The 15,947-nt window shown below is 40.6% G+C and overlaps 1 protein-coding gene across 1 annotated transcript in view; it reads right to left on the reverse strand.

Moving 5' to 3' along the window:
• Positions 1–15,947, reverse strand: part of LOC310998190 (contactin-associated protein-like 4) — a gene marked incomplete at both ends in the record, with an annotated part of 66,400 nt that overhangs the window by 25,447 nt on the left and 25,006 nt on the right. The window contains 5 exons of the mRNA XM_083988126.1: positions 82–349; positions 2,030–2,176; positions 2,286–2,461; positions 11,656–11,859; positions 14,249–14,396. Coding sequence (XP_083844252.1) covers positions 82–349; positions 2,030–2,176; positions 2,286–2,461; positions 11,656–11,859; positions 14,249–14,396 — 943 coding nt within the window. The remainder of the gene's footprint in view (positions 1–81; positions 350–2,029; positions 2,177–2,285; positions 2,462–11,655; positions 11,860–14,248; positions 14,397–15,947) is intronic.

The following is a 15,947-nucleotide window of genomic DNA, read 5'->3' on the forward strand; positions in this document are numbered from 1 at the left end:
TCATTTGAGCAGTAATGTTACAGCAGAAGAGCTGGGGTGGGTAAATAACAGTCTATGTTGGAGGTGAGTGGTCAGACCGACCTGCGGCGAGCTCCAGCGGCGCCCTGCCGGCTTTGTGGATCTGAAGATGGAGCGTAGCTTTGCTCAGGTACAGCCAGACCGCACCCCCTTGGCTCGGGAGATCAAAGGTCAGCAGCAACCCCGCCTTGTTCCAGGTCCGAAACTGAAGCCCCACTGACATGTCCGTTAATGATGGTTCGGTCACCCTCGGCAACCAGAGGAAGCTCTGGGGGCTGGTGAACGTCACGGCGACAAAAACGGGTTCAGCGCAGGAAAAGGTCACATTGCCCTGAGATAGATGGAGAAGAAGAGGAGAGAGGGGGGAAAAAGATATGGGAGAGAAAGAAATTATTATAGCCAAAGAGGGAAAACACGATAACGTATGAATATAAATTAATTTCCAAGGCTGTGTGGCGGTGCCCTCATGCACAGAGATCTCATCAGCAAGTCTCCTTAAAGAGCATGAGAGCATTACCATAATGATAATAGCCAGGCTTAGAATAAGCAGCAGCAGCTCAAACTGAATGCACCAATGTCACCCAACAGCTACGTAAGGTCATAGAGGAAGTACAGGCACAGAAAAAAGTGAAGGAGGAGCGACTGAGGAATAAGACAGACTGGGAACAGTTGGCCTTAAGTGGTAACTGCAGTCAGTCCATTGCTTAGGGCGGTGATATGTTACATCCCAGGTGCCCAACTGGGAATACTGGGTTTCTATTTTCAGTGGAGTATGCAACACACACAGACACATGATCATATCTAAAAGCTCTTTGCGGGGTAGTTAAAGTGATAAACAGTAAAGCAGACTGAAGAGGAGAGTGCCGCTGGGGTTCAGCCGAGTCCACGCGCACACCATCGCATGCACGCAAGCAAGCACACCGACAGAGACACATGCCTTCTCATTAAGAGCATTTACAGTGAAGGGGATTTTATTGAGGAGACATTTCCCCTCGTTTACGATGCAGCTCGGCAACAGCAAAAGAAAATGTGTATTCAATAAATATCTGGTATGTAAGCTGTCACACACAGTTAGGTGACAAAAATAACAAAAGGAGGAGACAAAGAACACAATGCAGGCAAGTCCTGACACTACTCATCTTGTGACAGGAGGCTTCAGAGTGTATTATTGTGTTTATCAAAGTGAAACTAAGTACGCTGTGTTGAAGTCACTGTCCATCTATCCGTCAGTTTTACAAGTGGTTGAATAAATTCCATTAATGTCTAGTGTTATCTGTTACTGCAGCTTCAAACACAAGTATAGTTACCTGCAATGTTAAGTCTACAATATCTTGCACCGTCATTTGGACTTGTTGACCCACTGTCTGTCAGCAGGGAATGAATATTTTTCACAGACAGTGGGTGAAATTTACTCAAGCATACGTTGCTATCGCTACCCCACTGTAATTTAAATATTACACTTCTTACTGTTGCTACTTTTATTTTACGACTTTAGTTATTAGTTAGGCATTAAGATTATTACCACAGAATGAATCAACTAATAAATTCCAATGAGTTTTTATAGATCAACAGAAGGTAATTAAACTAAACCCTCTCTTTACCAGCTGCAACATTAAAATGATGCTTACAGTACATATTCCTGCATCACTCAACTTGAATGGTTTTACTGCAGTATTCCTACTTTTACTTATGTAAAACATCTGAGTACTCGTCCATGGTCATGGTCATAGTGCAGTGTTATAGTGGTTGGTATGTTCTTTTACATATTTGCTGGAATAAAATCTACTCTACAGTTGTTGTCGCCAATGGATTCAAGCTAAAATATAAACGAGATGAGTCTCATTTCAGGGCCCCATGTTACTTACTCCATTTACCAGCTCTTTAATAGATGCCCCAGTGGACACAGCCATCGAAAGACATTATGTTCAGGGTCACCATGGTGCAAATGTGGTGACATACAAACATGAACACACACAGCAGCTTTTCAGCAGCAGACTGTGAGCCAGGTTACCTTCACAGAGACCCGCTGGTCTCTCTGTTTGGCGAGGTTTACCAGGTTCAGTCCGTTGTAAACAAGGTTTTCCAAACAGCCGTGGAAATTTCTGTTTGACCCGATTGACCACAGAGAGCCGCGGCTTTGGTCTGCTCCCACACTCATCTTTACGGGGGGAAAACACAAAACGCACAGACAAAAAACACACAACGATTTGTAAAAGAAAATAATAAAATATGTGTTTTCTGTCACCTCCACTCACACATCAACACACCTGCTCGTGGTCCCAGTGGGTGAATCGTGGTGGAATCTGCACCCACAGCGTGCTTTTGTCCACAGTGAGGTTCAGGTGGCTGCTGTGATGCTCCACGGCGACCTGGTGCCAGTGTTGGTCGTCTAACAAGCTGCCCAGAGATAGGACGTGCCGGCTCTCAGGTGAAGAGCTCCTGTCTGCAACGTGGCAAGGAAGACAACAGAGATGAAGATGTGGCGATAGTAGATAAAGAGCAGAAAGAGGAGAGACTGAAGGGAAAAGTTGATCTCGAATAAGATTCTGCTCCGATTTGTCTTTAGTTTGGATTGAAGGAAATTAACCGCTGTAGCAGTTATAGTCCCAGTTTTCTGTTAAGGATGACTTCTCAGAGCAAATCTACATTGACAACTGAGAAAGAGCCAGACGACAGGAGATGATAACACGTAATTAACACTAAAAGGAGGAGAGAAAGATGTAGACAGGCAGAGAAAACAACAGAGGAAATACTGCCGGTGTTCTGCACTCCCTTAAGTCTTGGCGGAGCGGCGGAGTTGTTGCCGAGACAAAGAGGCGAAGACAGAGCTAAATGCGGTCGGTCATTGAATATGAATTAGGTATCGTTCGAAAGGAGGCAACGTTGTCTACGTGGGAAAAGAGAGAATGAGTGGAAGAGAAAGAGGGATAGACAGAGTTCGAGTTGAATGTGTTCAGTCATCAATCACCATTGATCTATCAGACGGATACTTGGCATGGCAGAGAGAAAGAGAGAGAAGAGAGAGGGAAGAAGACAAGAGGAAAGAGTGGACTGTACTCAATCATCATTGATCAGCAGACTGATGTTTACACAGAGAGAATGAGTGAGGGGAACACAGAAATTAAGGTTGAGTGTATTCAGTCATCATTTACACACAGTATCAGCAGCTAATTCACAGCAGCTATTATTATTTGAATGAAACAAAATAGCATGAAAATCTTTATTAAAATGACAAAGCACCTGTACCGAGACAGACGAAAATGTTCACCAGCAGACTAGTGTTTTGCCACAACATCAGCTCCTAACAACCTTTTTTACTTCATCAATATTTAAACAACGGAAGCACAATCTGGGACTGAAGCCTTTGCCCAGAATCAAATAGATAAACCAGAGAGGAAATAAGAAATAGGAAATCAGTTAAAAAAAAAACTTGGATTGAATCAATTTATTTCAGTGGAGTGAAAAGTGAATTTCCTTGCTGATGTGTTTGACTTTGATTAACTTTGACAGGATGCTGACTAACTGCAGTGTGACAGAGGACCAGTATTAGTTTTGTCTTGCCATTCCTATTTTATACAGCCTTACCAAAAAGATAACTTTCCTATCCATTTTGATATGAATAATACCGTACAAGACAGCATGAAATCCAAGTAAGTAACACAGATTTTGCTGTGAACATGCACCGAGTGGAGTTAAGCCAACAGGAAGATGCCTGATGTTGCATTAATTTCTTTTATACTCAAAGTTATTGAAGGTTCTCTGTCAATGTGACGCAATGCACAGACGTGACCATGGTTTGAAACTAACCATCCCTCTGATCTGCAGCAGTCGTTTCTGTGCAACAAAGGCAGCGAGGAAAAACCACTGGACATTAGTAAACACCTGAGGTTTCAATGTGTAAAAAAAAAAAAAAAAAAAATCAACTTTTCAAATGTTTTATTTACTTGTTGGACCTCCAGGATACACACAAAGTGTTTCTGGTATAAGAACAACCCTGAATGTAAACATAACTTCAGTTCATAACCGGGCACCTTTAAATATTTAAGAAGGACAAGGTTATAAAAACAAGGAGGTTGTAATAAGTTTCAGATTACTTCACAGCCGACAGACCGACACAAAGTCAAAACTCTAGAGCTTTAGGTTTTTTTTGTTTAAACTCCCGTTAGCGTTTTTTAGTGTTGAAGATCCATTATCCACAAGGTTAATAAGGTTTGTTCTGCGAGTGCCCTCTGTGTCTTCAGTGCTTCACAAAACTTTTGGGTTGTTTCCCTCGGTGGTCTCCCGAATCACCAACGGTTCACAAAGGTCATCCTTCTCTCTGCAAGTATCCCCGGGATTCATTGAGCTTTCTTGGAGGAACTCTGTGAACTTCTCCCGTTTTATGACCTGAGGAGCTGCTGAAAGTTTCTCACATCCTTTTTTTTTTTTTTACTTTTTACAGTGTGGGCTCGTCGTGTGTTAGATCATTCCAGACAGCTCCCCACGGCAATATCACCTAATCATCTTCTGTCTGCTTCTGAATTACAGCTCTTCGCCGCGACTCTAAATCTAATTTTGTCGGAAGACATTGACAGGTCTTATCAGATGACAGACTGCTGTAATTGTGTCAGCATTTTCATTTTATTCTGTTCAGTTTAAATGACTGAGACGGAGCGCACAATCAGTCAACACAGGTGTAATGCGTAACCTGCTCTCGATGAATGCTCAGGGAGGACATTTCTGAAATCTTGTATATTTGAAGATGTTCGAAAAACCAAATGAAAGACATTTGAGGTAATAGGATTTAGATTAAGTTTTTTTCCTTTGGTAAGCCTTTTGACGGGGCAATTATGAGGTACATTTAAACTCTTTATTCTGCTACAAAACTGCATTTCGTAACTTCCTTTTCCTTTTCATCGTTATAGCTGTGATTGTCCACAAAGTCCATCAACACAATGAGCAAATACCAAAAACTTCAGCACCAATCAGCGATCTCTAAACACATTCACCATTACAACTGCACAACTATATTAAAGAGGAACTATGCAGGATTTATAGCTCAACTCTGCTACATGTTTAAGTTAATTAAACAGCCTTGGAGTAATTGTGATGGTTTAATAAATTACATGCAACTTGTTCCAGGGAGAATGGAGGCACCGCGACACAAACACGCCCTGAAGACGGATAAGACGACACAAATATACCCATTGCAACATGTACTGTATATGATATGTAACATCGTTATGTACCACTCTATTCATTAATTTCTCAACAGCTTTGTTGTAAACAAATGCACATGGCCGAGGGGAGGGTTAGCAACCAGACTTGCATAGTTCTCCTTTAAAGTTTGATGTGAGGTGTTTGACAAGCGGCTCAACGCGGGACCATTTGAGCCTCACAGGTTACGTTGCTAATCAGTTTGACATTGTGAGTCATCACCTCGATTGCTCCCGCGGCGAGTCAGCTGACGGGCTGCAACATCAAACACCACTGGCTCTGCCTGACGCGAGAGTGCGTCGCTTCTCGGATGAAGGCTAAGCTTGTTGATTTACAAGCCTGTCAGACTCTACATAACTGAGAGACCTTCTATAAATCACTATGGATAGAGCGGAGTAACAGGGCAGGTCGATACTGTGGTATTGAACACAGCCCGCCGTTCACCGTGACAACTGAGCTGACAGACTGTATCCAGAATGAGTCATCGCCTGCGTCCAACAGGCGTCTGTTTTCTCAGCCACAGTACACACAACAGCGACAACTACACGACAGGATTAATTTGAATATTTTTTCCACCTGCAACAGTGCTGAAAATAAGAAAAATCTCAGTTCTGTGAGATATACTACTGCTAATCCTTAAAGGGTTGGATGGGGGTACAGCAGTCAATCCCAGCTGACACCGGGTGAAAGGCTACCCACCCCGGCCTCGAAAGATCTCTAGTCTATTGCAGAGCAGGGCTGACATATAGACACAAACAACCATTCATGCTGAACCCCGAGTAGTCCAGACAAGCATGGCGAGAACATGCAAACTCCACACAGAAAGCTACAAAACCCACAGCCTTCTCGCTGCGAGGCAACAGTGCAACACTGTGCCACTGCCAACTTTAAGAAAAACCAACCACGATTAAAATAAACCAGAGCAGAGCAGAACTGTACTTTTGACACATTTCTGCTGTTCTGATGCTGTGTCTTACAGTCAAGTTACTATATGATGGAGGCTCCAGCAGGAGCCGAGCCTCCAGCCCATGCAGTTTTAATACAACCACAAATCAATCTTCTCTATTTCAGCAGCTTCTACATGAAACTGTGAGCTTCAGAGGCAGCGCCTGTCAGCTCCTCGGGGATAAACCTGAGCCCTCTCCTTCAGGTCATGAGTTAACCTCATGGACACACTCCAGAGGTCCAGCTTTCAAATTTACTCTGCGTGCTGTAAACCTGCTCAGAAATGAAAACACATGACCTCGACACCCCAAGAGTTCATTTACAGTACCTGTCTGTTTTCTCTGTTTCTTCTTTTTGATTCACGTTGCAGGCATATATGTGTGTAAACAGTGTACAGGCCATTTCTTTGCCTTGTGCAGAGAAATTTCCCATTTGAGATTAGCTTTTAAATTGAGTTTAAGCTGTAACATATGCATGAGTGTCAGCAAGGCAACTCTGTACTTCAGCAAACTGCAGAGCAAGGACTTCACCTGTGTGTCATTATACATAATTTATATCCGGACTGCTTTTTATTTTTTTCATTTTTTTTTATCTTATACTGGGGGGAAAAAATCCCTTCGTTTGATTCTGTCTTCCTTTATGACACCTCCCTCATAATTCACCTTGAAAACGCTCAACCAGAAGGTACAAGATTAGTGAGTATTGATCTATGGTCTATTTACTTTAACACAATATTAAAAAAACAAAACAAAAATTAATTATGAACCAGTTAGCTGCTGAAGAACTATCACCTGATGTTTAGATGAATGTATAGTCACAGGGAATTGGGATGCATTTGGAGCAAGTGCATGCATTTTAATAAGCTGGTGCATTCATTCAAACAGTTTGGACAGCTCCTGGCAAACATGGTGGAACTAAGTGTCTTCTGTTAAGTGCTGCTGAAGCTGCTTAGTGTACACAGGGGAACAAAACCCTCATAAAGGGTTGTTATGCCGGCGGTGCCAGGCTCGTGCACACAAATTGGAATCTAATGCAAGTAAAGGTGCAAATCAGTTAATTACCTTTGTTTTAAAAGTTTAACTTTCTGCAGACCGGCCTGGGATTAGCAAAAAAAAAAAACACTGCAACTTTAGTGCCACAGAGAAATGCACTGGAGCAACACAACACTGCAGGTAACTCCTCTGTGTGTGAGTAAGAAGGGAGAGACATAAAACCCAAATTATTTAATTAAGTATGCACATTGAAAATAAAGTTATACAGTATAATGCTTTCATCTCTTTACCTGCAGTGATTTTTATTGTTTGGTCGGTTACGGCTGCAAACACAGACTCCTCATTGGGAGCTTGATGCAAATATATTCCTGCTCTTAACAGTGATCAGTTATAAGTTCTTTGGCATCTTGGACAAATGTAGGACAGACTGATGTTTATTCATATGTGCACGATGTGACGGATGAAGCAGAGGAGCTGAACTCGGCACCTCCGTACCCCAAATCCATCACTGTGTGAAGGAACCAGTTTCAGGCTGTGAGAAAACAGCAGTGAGAGAAGTTAGCCTTCAGGGTTTTCTTGGCAGAACGCCAGAAACACTTTTAGTCAGAGGATTTTATAAAGACTGACAAGGTCTACTTTCTGAGGATGAACGGGTCAAACACAGGGCTTTCATCCAGACCGGGGCTCATGTCCCATTTGACTTTTCTACCTTGGTAACTTATTATTTAGATTTTCTTTTTAAACTTTTATTTACAGTTTCTGTTTCAGCTTTTCTCAGTGATACTTTGGTTTGGTTGGGGCTCCAAACCTGATTGGTCTGGCCATGTTTCTAGTAAACAAAATTGGAGGCAAAGTTTTGACACATGCAAAGACGTACAGTATTGAGTAACTGACGCATTTTGAACTGCGGTTGACTGCATGGGTGGAGTACAAGAGGAAGTGAGAGATATTGTACTTCCCTTATCGTCAGTGAGTTTCACTGCTGAAACAGATATTATGTTTTGCACGGGCGGCTGAGCTCTGTTTTCTTATTTTTTTTGTAGACCAGACAACCACATCCCGTGTCTGATCGGTTCATTCACGGGAAGTGGGCCTTGTCGAGGTTTGTCAAACCACAGAACGAAGTGCAACTCTAAACATTGGTTGCTCTTTAACATTTCCACACTAGAGACAAGTTTACATTGTCTTTTGATGCAAGAAATCAAATCTAAGTAATATTTTATGAGAATCTGTAGGGTGGTGAGATCCAAAGTTGAACATATTTTGCTAGGGCAAAACTTTTGTGTCTCTGTTTGACTGAGAACAACTGACCTGTGAGAAGAAAATAATTTGAAAATAATAAATAAAAAAAAACCTGCAAGGACATCACATCTTAACTGAACTTAACAATGTTTACAGATTTCTCTCTGGTAATGGAAACAGTGTTGGTGTCCTAATTTAAACAGTTAGCTACTCGAAGAAGAAAAAGATCGGATAGAAGATAGGATGAATGGGTCAAACCGGGTTAAGTCACAGTTTGGTTTGGTTCAGGCTCCAAACCTACTTGTGCACAGAGGTATTGCGGTAACTGATGACTGACTTGATGATCAGAATGAGGTTGGGTGGAGACAAAGAAGTAAAACCAGACACGTCCTGTTCTTTCTCGGAAAGTGGTGCTTGTCAGTCATTTTCCAAACCACAGACTAGTGTCACTCCCAAATATGCCAGACTGTTTACAGTCTTTTGATGCAAGAAATCAAATCTAAGTAATGTCTTATGAGAATCTGTAGGGTGGTGCAAGCAGGTGTATGAGTTGAACACAAAGTTGAACACACTGAAACCCTGTTTGAGCAAAACTTTTAAAAACACACTGTCTCTCTGTTGCCGGCAAGTACATAGTGTAGCCTACAATTTTAAGCAGCTACTTTAGGAAGGAGATCAAATAAACTACATCTCCTTCTAAAGTTATTTGACTAAAAACACTGCACACGTGAGATAATTAGTGCAACCCTGTTGTGACAGAGGTGGTTCCCGGCCGCCGCTGTGAGGTTTTAATGACACGTAACATGGTGACGCTCTGCAGTGTTTGCAAAAGTCGTGCAAAGTTTATAAATAGCCTCCACCGATTTAATGTCAACATGCATAATGGTTAAAAAGTCAGCACTTTTTCTTCTTTCATGTGTCAGTTTTCAAAGGGAAGACACAAAAAACAGCTTAGAAATGCATTTTCCCATTTTGAATTACAGTATATGAACCTACACATACACACAAACTCTTACCAACATGTGATTAAATGCTGTTGTGTTATGATCATCCGACTGATTTGCATCACATTTAAGTCTAAATTCCTAAAGGTCCAACTTTGGTACTAATTGGTTTATTTCAATAGAAACTTAATATGCTTCTAAATGTATATGTCTTTGCCATTGCCTTTGCTTTTGCATCATGCACGGGAATCACTGTCGATCATCAACTGTACGTGTTTTGTTCAAGTTGAGACCTATTTTATGTCCACACAGCCCGGCAGTGGAATTTGTTGGTATATATGAAATCCGATCTGACATTTACAAAACAAGAAAAGAGCTGGATGAAACACTGAACATACAGCTCGTACAAATAACAGACAGATTTGTGTGCCACACGATATGCATTATTAATTCCTGCTCACAGAAACACAAATATATGTTCTGATGTCTTGTGGCATGGTCCTTTGTAATGTATTGAAGATACACAGAGATAATGACAGCAATGATAATAATGATGGTTTTCATATAATTAGAAGAGAAGGACGACAAGGAAGAACAAAATGAAGAGAGAAACAATGCGGTGGGAGGTAAATAACCCAGATTGTTGTTATTAGATGGAAAGGAAACCAGAAAATCAATATGGTACGAGGTTAATATTAATAAAAAGAAAATTAAGTGAGCATTGGAAAGGAGATGGAGGGAGGAGAGAATAACAAAGAATAAAGATTAGAAGAGAGGAGGAAAATGGGTTTTAAAAAGGGTGAAAAGGGAGAAATGAGGTATGGAGGGTGGAAGATGAAAGGAGGAGAAAGGAATAAGAACAACTAGGCTAGGCTATATGTTTTAAATTGAACTAAACCTATTTAAGTTCACTTACTGGCTTTGCTTTTGTTGTTTACTGAGGAATAACCACTATAAACTATAGGGGAATGCAATTCAACAAATAAGGAGTATATGAATAAATAACTCTGTTTGAAAAAGACAAAATATAAGACGAAAGGCAAGAAGAATTGGAAAGACACATTCAAAGGATGGTGATAAACTACAAATACAGAGCCATAAAATCAGAGAGGAGGAAGAAGAATGTGAGAGCAGAGGCCAGAAAGGCAGCGAGAACGGTGACTATACAGCTGCAAATTAAGTCGAGGGGGAAAAACGGAAAGAAATAGAGCACGGGCCAAATAAAATTCACTCAGCCAACAGAATATATAAAGATTATATTTTAAATTTATGCTGAGGACTGGGGCATCCAGTTATATACTGTGTGAACTAGGAAGTGACCATTGATGTCGTGACTGCTGTTCTGTGACACATGACAACAAAGCCTTTGAGCTGGAGTGGTTATCTAATTATTCTCTGAATATTAATTATTCCACTACATTAATCAGCAGCAGGAGAAAAAAAACACAACGTCTGAAAGAGGATGAAGTCATGCAAAAAAAAAAGAACAAGTGATGAGTATTAACTTCCATGGAGATGGAGAACTAGATGAAAGAGCAGTCAGCAGATATTATGAACTCAAGTCCATTGAATGGCGCAAACACCAAAGACTTCCCATGATGCCACTGAATACATGCAATCCTCCTCCACCCACACCTCCTGCATGTAATGCAGAGTGCAGACCGAGATGACCCTGAGGGCAAATAACCCATCAGGGGTCTTTTGTCAAACGTCTGAAAGCCCACTCAGAGGTCAAGAGAGGATATTATACAACTGATTTCAAAAAAGGTTGAGGAGTGCTGACGAGTCACCTGAATGTGATGTGCACTGTATAAAAGCAGAGGAATGCCCCTTTAATTCCCTGCAAATACAGCACATACTGTAGCATAAGTACTGTAGATGGCATCAGCATAAGAGCAGAAACTTGTGGTCAGCAAACACCAAGCTACTTAGCCCTCTGCCACTAAACTGCTGTGAGAGCAGTAAAAACAACCACCTCATAGTTTATTGAGACTTCATGTCAGACTCACAACCACCAGACCAATCACAACAAAGAAATGTTATGTTATCACAATCAGTGAATGGTCACATGTTTCCCTGCCTCTCAGCAGAAACTAAAGAGTAATGTGTGATATGGCTGACGTTATAATCACTGAACATTTTCTACAAAGCACACATTTGTACATAAATAACACATTTCTAAATGAATAAAAGAAAAGTCCACTTGGCTCGTTTAATTAAAAAAAAAAAAAAAAGGCATCTGTTTAATAATGTAACGCAGCATCAGTATGACTTTGAGTGCTTATGACATTGCATGTGCGATGATTTCAGCACTTTACCTTTGCGGAGGACGAGGAGCAGCTTTCCTTTCTCTAGCTCCAGGGTGAGGCTGTGCTCGCTCTGTCCCTCTGCATGAAGCAGCGTCCCACAATTCCTCAGGGTTTTGAACTTGAGGGAGATGCTTTCCCTGGTCGGCTGCCTCGGCCTGGTTCTCAGCCTGTAGAGGAGGCTGCTGTGACCGTCGAAGCTCACCACGTCAGAGTCTGAATACAAAACAACAGAACCACACAGTGTAAACTTTAAACAATAGATATTATACATAGTCAGAATGTCCTGCTTGTAGACTTTTCAATTAAATGAAGAGTTTACTTCTGGTGCAAACGAATGAATCTCCTGACAGAGAAATATCAAAGACTGACAGAAAAATAAAATTCAATTTCATATTTTTAAGAGTGTGATGACAAATGTGCATACACACAGATTTGAGCAGGGACTGTGGGAAATGTTTTGATGACTGATATAAAAGGAAAAAAAAGCAACAAGGAGAACACAACTTAAAATCAAATATCTGTCAAGATTCAGTTTTTGAATAATAAACATCACTCTGCTTGCTCCGGTGCTGAAAATGTTGCTTCATAGATGCAACTTGGACAAGAACGTTAATCAACACAACAGCTCCATGTGGATAAATGCTGAAGCTCTGAACAGGAGGTGAACAGTCATGCATGTTCACAGGAGTTAAGACTCTTTCATGTCCTTGAAGATCTGCAGTTATTTTCTCAAATATTTCTTCCATCTCCCTCCAGAGGAGCTGTCAGTGTATTATTCAGAGACGACGGAGTGAGGTCCAACTCTGATTTCATCATAAATAATTTCTCTACATCTTCACCTCATAATAAACAAACAAAGATGCCTCTCCTTTGAATAAATGACAGAAAGCCGCTACGACACAGAGACGTTAAAGAGTTGGACTGATTAATAAAAGAAAACTTTTTCAACTTGTATATTTTTGTGCATATTACTTGGTGCTGTGATGGATTCACTTGGTGGATACATTTATAACAACTCTCCATAAACATCTTGAGAATGGATTAAAAAAGTTTTCCGAAACTGTGCAATCTAATGGACTGAATGAGTTTTTGCATTTTGCATTTCCTTTATCTGTCTGCATTCTCATCTACTTTGTTATTCTGGTTTAAAAAAAAAAAAAAAAGATTGAACATATGTGGGGTTGTGTTATATTGAAGTTTGGACTTAATTTAATTTCTGTCCAGAGCTGAGAACGAAATTAGGTTTTTCCAAGAAGAATATGAAGTGAGTGAGTGAGTGCACATGAACTAAAATGCAGACAGTTGACAGTTGATAGCGATGCTGGTCTTTGAGCTAAATGTCTGGACATGAGAAGCAGATTACAGACCATCAGAGCATCTTTCATATCAGTCTAAAAAAAAAAGAAAAAAAAAAGATACACTACTGTCGCCCATCTTGGTGGTGAGTGTTGCTGTGCTGACACCACAAATCTGCTGCCTACAGTGTCGCTATTGAAGCATCAAATTAGAAATGTCAGCTAAGATGCAACAATTATTATATTCAGGGCTTTTGGACCTGAAGCGCCGACAGCGATGCAGGAAACAGCAAAAATCCCCCAAATTTTAATCATTCAAAAGTTAAAGTCAAAGAAGTTTTTTTTTTCACTTTTTCATCACCTTTTAGAAGTATCACCAACATCCTAAGAGATGAATTCAATCCCATTTCCCTGAGCTGTTACTAAATTGTTGACACACATACAGTATTTGTGCAAATAGCACTTTCAAAGATAATTGGTTCTTGCACAAAGGTTATAAAAACAATGTGTTTTCATCATTATGTTTCATGCATTGAGTGTCATAACTTGTTTTTCTATTCTAAATGTGAGATATTTTCATGCTAATTGAATTTCATTGTTTTACCTGTGCAGTGTGTCGTGCCTCAAGTTTAAATTATAAAACAAAACAACTGCAAAACAGCTTCGATGTTGACAGAGGATGCAAAAAAAGAGATGATGGAGGAACATTTTGTGAATAAACAATGAAATTCTAGTATGTTCTTATATTGTTGTTGACCAAGCACCCACACCTCACTGTTAACACTTCCCCTGACCAGAAGGCTCGAAAAGATAAACACCAGAAACGAGGAGTCTTTGGGTAATCCAGTGATGCTGCACGTCACCCGCCTCCTGTTTGTGTCAGCCTCGGTGACTGATAAAAATGCCAAATGATATGGATGGATGAGAGATGACAAATTGATTTATTAAAATAAAGCAATGCGAATGCCAACTCCAATTATGGAAATGCCATCATGTATCACCAGTGGTGCTTGACTAATTATGTAATCCTGAAAGCATCTAAACTGTTTGACATAGTCATAAAACTGTGGAAAAATAGCATTGTTGTGGGATGAACAACAAATCAACAGGAATGAAATGAAAACAGACACAAGCTCATAGAAGATAATCCAAAACACCCACTGGGATGGGAAAAAACAAAACAAAACACTGGGCTAATTCCAGTTTTGCTAAAATGCTAACTAATCTGTATTTTTCTAAGTATCCAATATAGTTTGGTTTATGCCTGTGAGTGGGGGATTAAAAAAGAAAACAAAGGCAGAACTGACTGTAAGGACATCCATAGGTCTCCAGCCTGAGTCCGATCCGACCGTTGGGATTCCAGTCCAGGGGGAGGAGGCGGACGTAGCGAGCGATCACCGGATGCTGGAGCTTGTGCTGCACCACACTGTCTGCGTTGGTGTTACCTGGGAAAGCCTGAAGGAAAACACATTAGCAGCAGCAGAGTCACCTCCTTTTTCTGGCTTTCTATCCATGCATCTGTCCATCATTAGCTTGTGAGGCAGCACCGCGAAGATAACGGTGAAATTTCTCCCTCTGGATCTTCATTGTAGTCGAGCTTATGACTAAATACGCGAACATGTTCTTTCATCTGTTCACTGAAGTTGAACCGCAATCCCCAAGGTCTCTGTGGGAAGTGATGCGTTTGGCTTTCCTCTTAATGAAGGGAATATGGTGGAGATAGGGCCATGCTCCCAGTGAATGCTTTCTCAATCAGGTAGAAAATTAGATTTGTGAAGCGCTAGGTGTAGTTTTATATATATTAAACCTTTAGGTAAACACCTGGTCTGTGGAGAACAACATTTATTAAGCTCACACTCTTTCTGGATATTTTTTCTTTTACCTTTACTATGGATTTGATCTAAAGCCTTTCTTTGGATCTTTCTATATAAACCAGATACCCTTTCTCTTTGAGTCCCTGGTGGTTTTAGGCAATTCTACTTCTTTTCACAGTTACAAAGAAGTAAAATAATCTAAACTAAACATAATAAAACAACATTTTTGTTTGATTTTCAGTCTCTGTAACTAATCTTTTCCCCTGAATGAACTCCACTTCTACATTTTCTTTCCCTTTCTTTGCTCTAAAACTTTAATCTATGTGGTGGCTCATTATCTTGTTTTTAATTTAGATGCAAATAAACTCATCCAACAATTAAAGTGCAGACTTTCTGCACTGGTAGGAAGGAAAGTGCCTGAAGGACGGCACTGAGACCGATGTCTCTCTTAAGATGGAGGATGTTGACTGACTCACTCATTTGCTCCAGCCTGCTGTGCTGTAGCCCTCCCTGACCTCTGACCTCTCCACTGTGGTGGGTAAAGATAAGCTTTTCAGTTTGGTACTGTGATGATAAATGAGCCTGGAAGTTATCAACAATGCACATGTTTTGTATCCTTATTTCTAAAATGTTCTGACAACTTGGAACAGCCGAGCTTGTCCTAACCTCGAACAAAATGTCCATTTCCTTCAGAGGAGGATACAAAAAAAAAACAGTTTCTCATAAAGTTGAGACACATGGCTTTTGAAATACGACCTCAGTCGGAGAGGTATTAAATCCTCCACAGAGAAACTTTAATTACAGAGAGAGAGAGGGAGAAGGAACATAAGACAGCAGTTGCAGGTTTGGGAGAAAGTCTGAGAAAAAGAGTAGAGAGTCAGATACAATATGACAGTACACTTTCTTACAGTATAGTGCCCCAAAGATACAAGAAATATCAGGTTTGTTTAACCTCATTAGGATTTTAGAAAAAGCAAAACTGCTAAGTCCATTTGAATCATATAGATCAGCTTGAAGAGGCAAATCCACATGGGCTTCAACTTTCATGAACTTTGATATGAGATTGTGCAGCACTGCTGATCTCTGAGGTAAAGGGAAGAAGCTCCTGTAGCTTATTAGCTCTGTTGCAACCAATCGCTTTCATTAGCCTCCTCTGCAAGAGTGTGAACTGCTCCACAAAAGAGAAGTGGTT

Source organism: Trachurus trachurus (genome assembly GCF_905171665.1).
Source record: "Trachurus trachurus genome assembly, chromosome: 15".
Classification (NCBI taxonomy): Eukaryota; Metazoa; Chordata; class Actinopteri; order Carangiformes; family Carangidae; genus Trachurus; species Trachurus trachurus.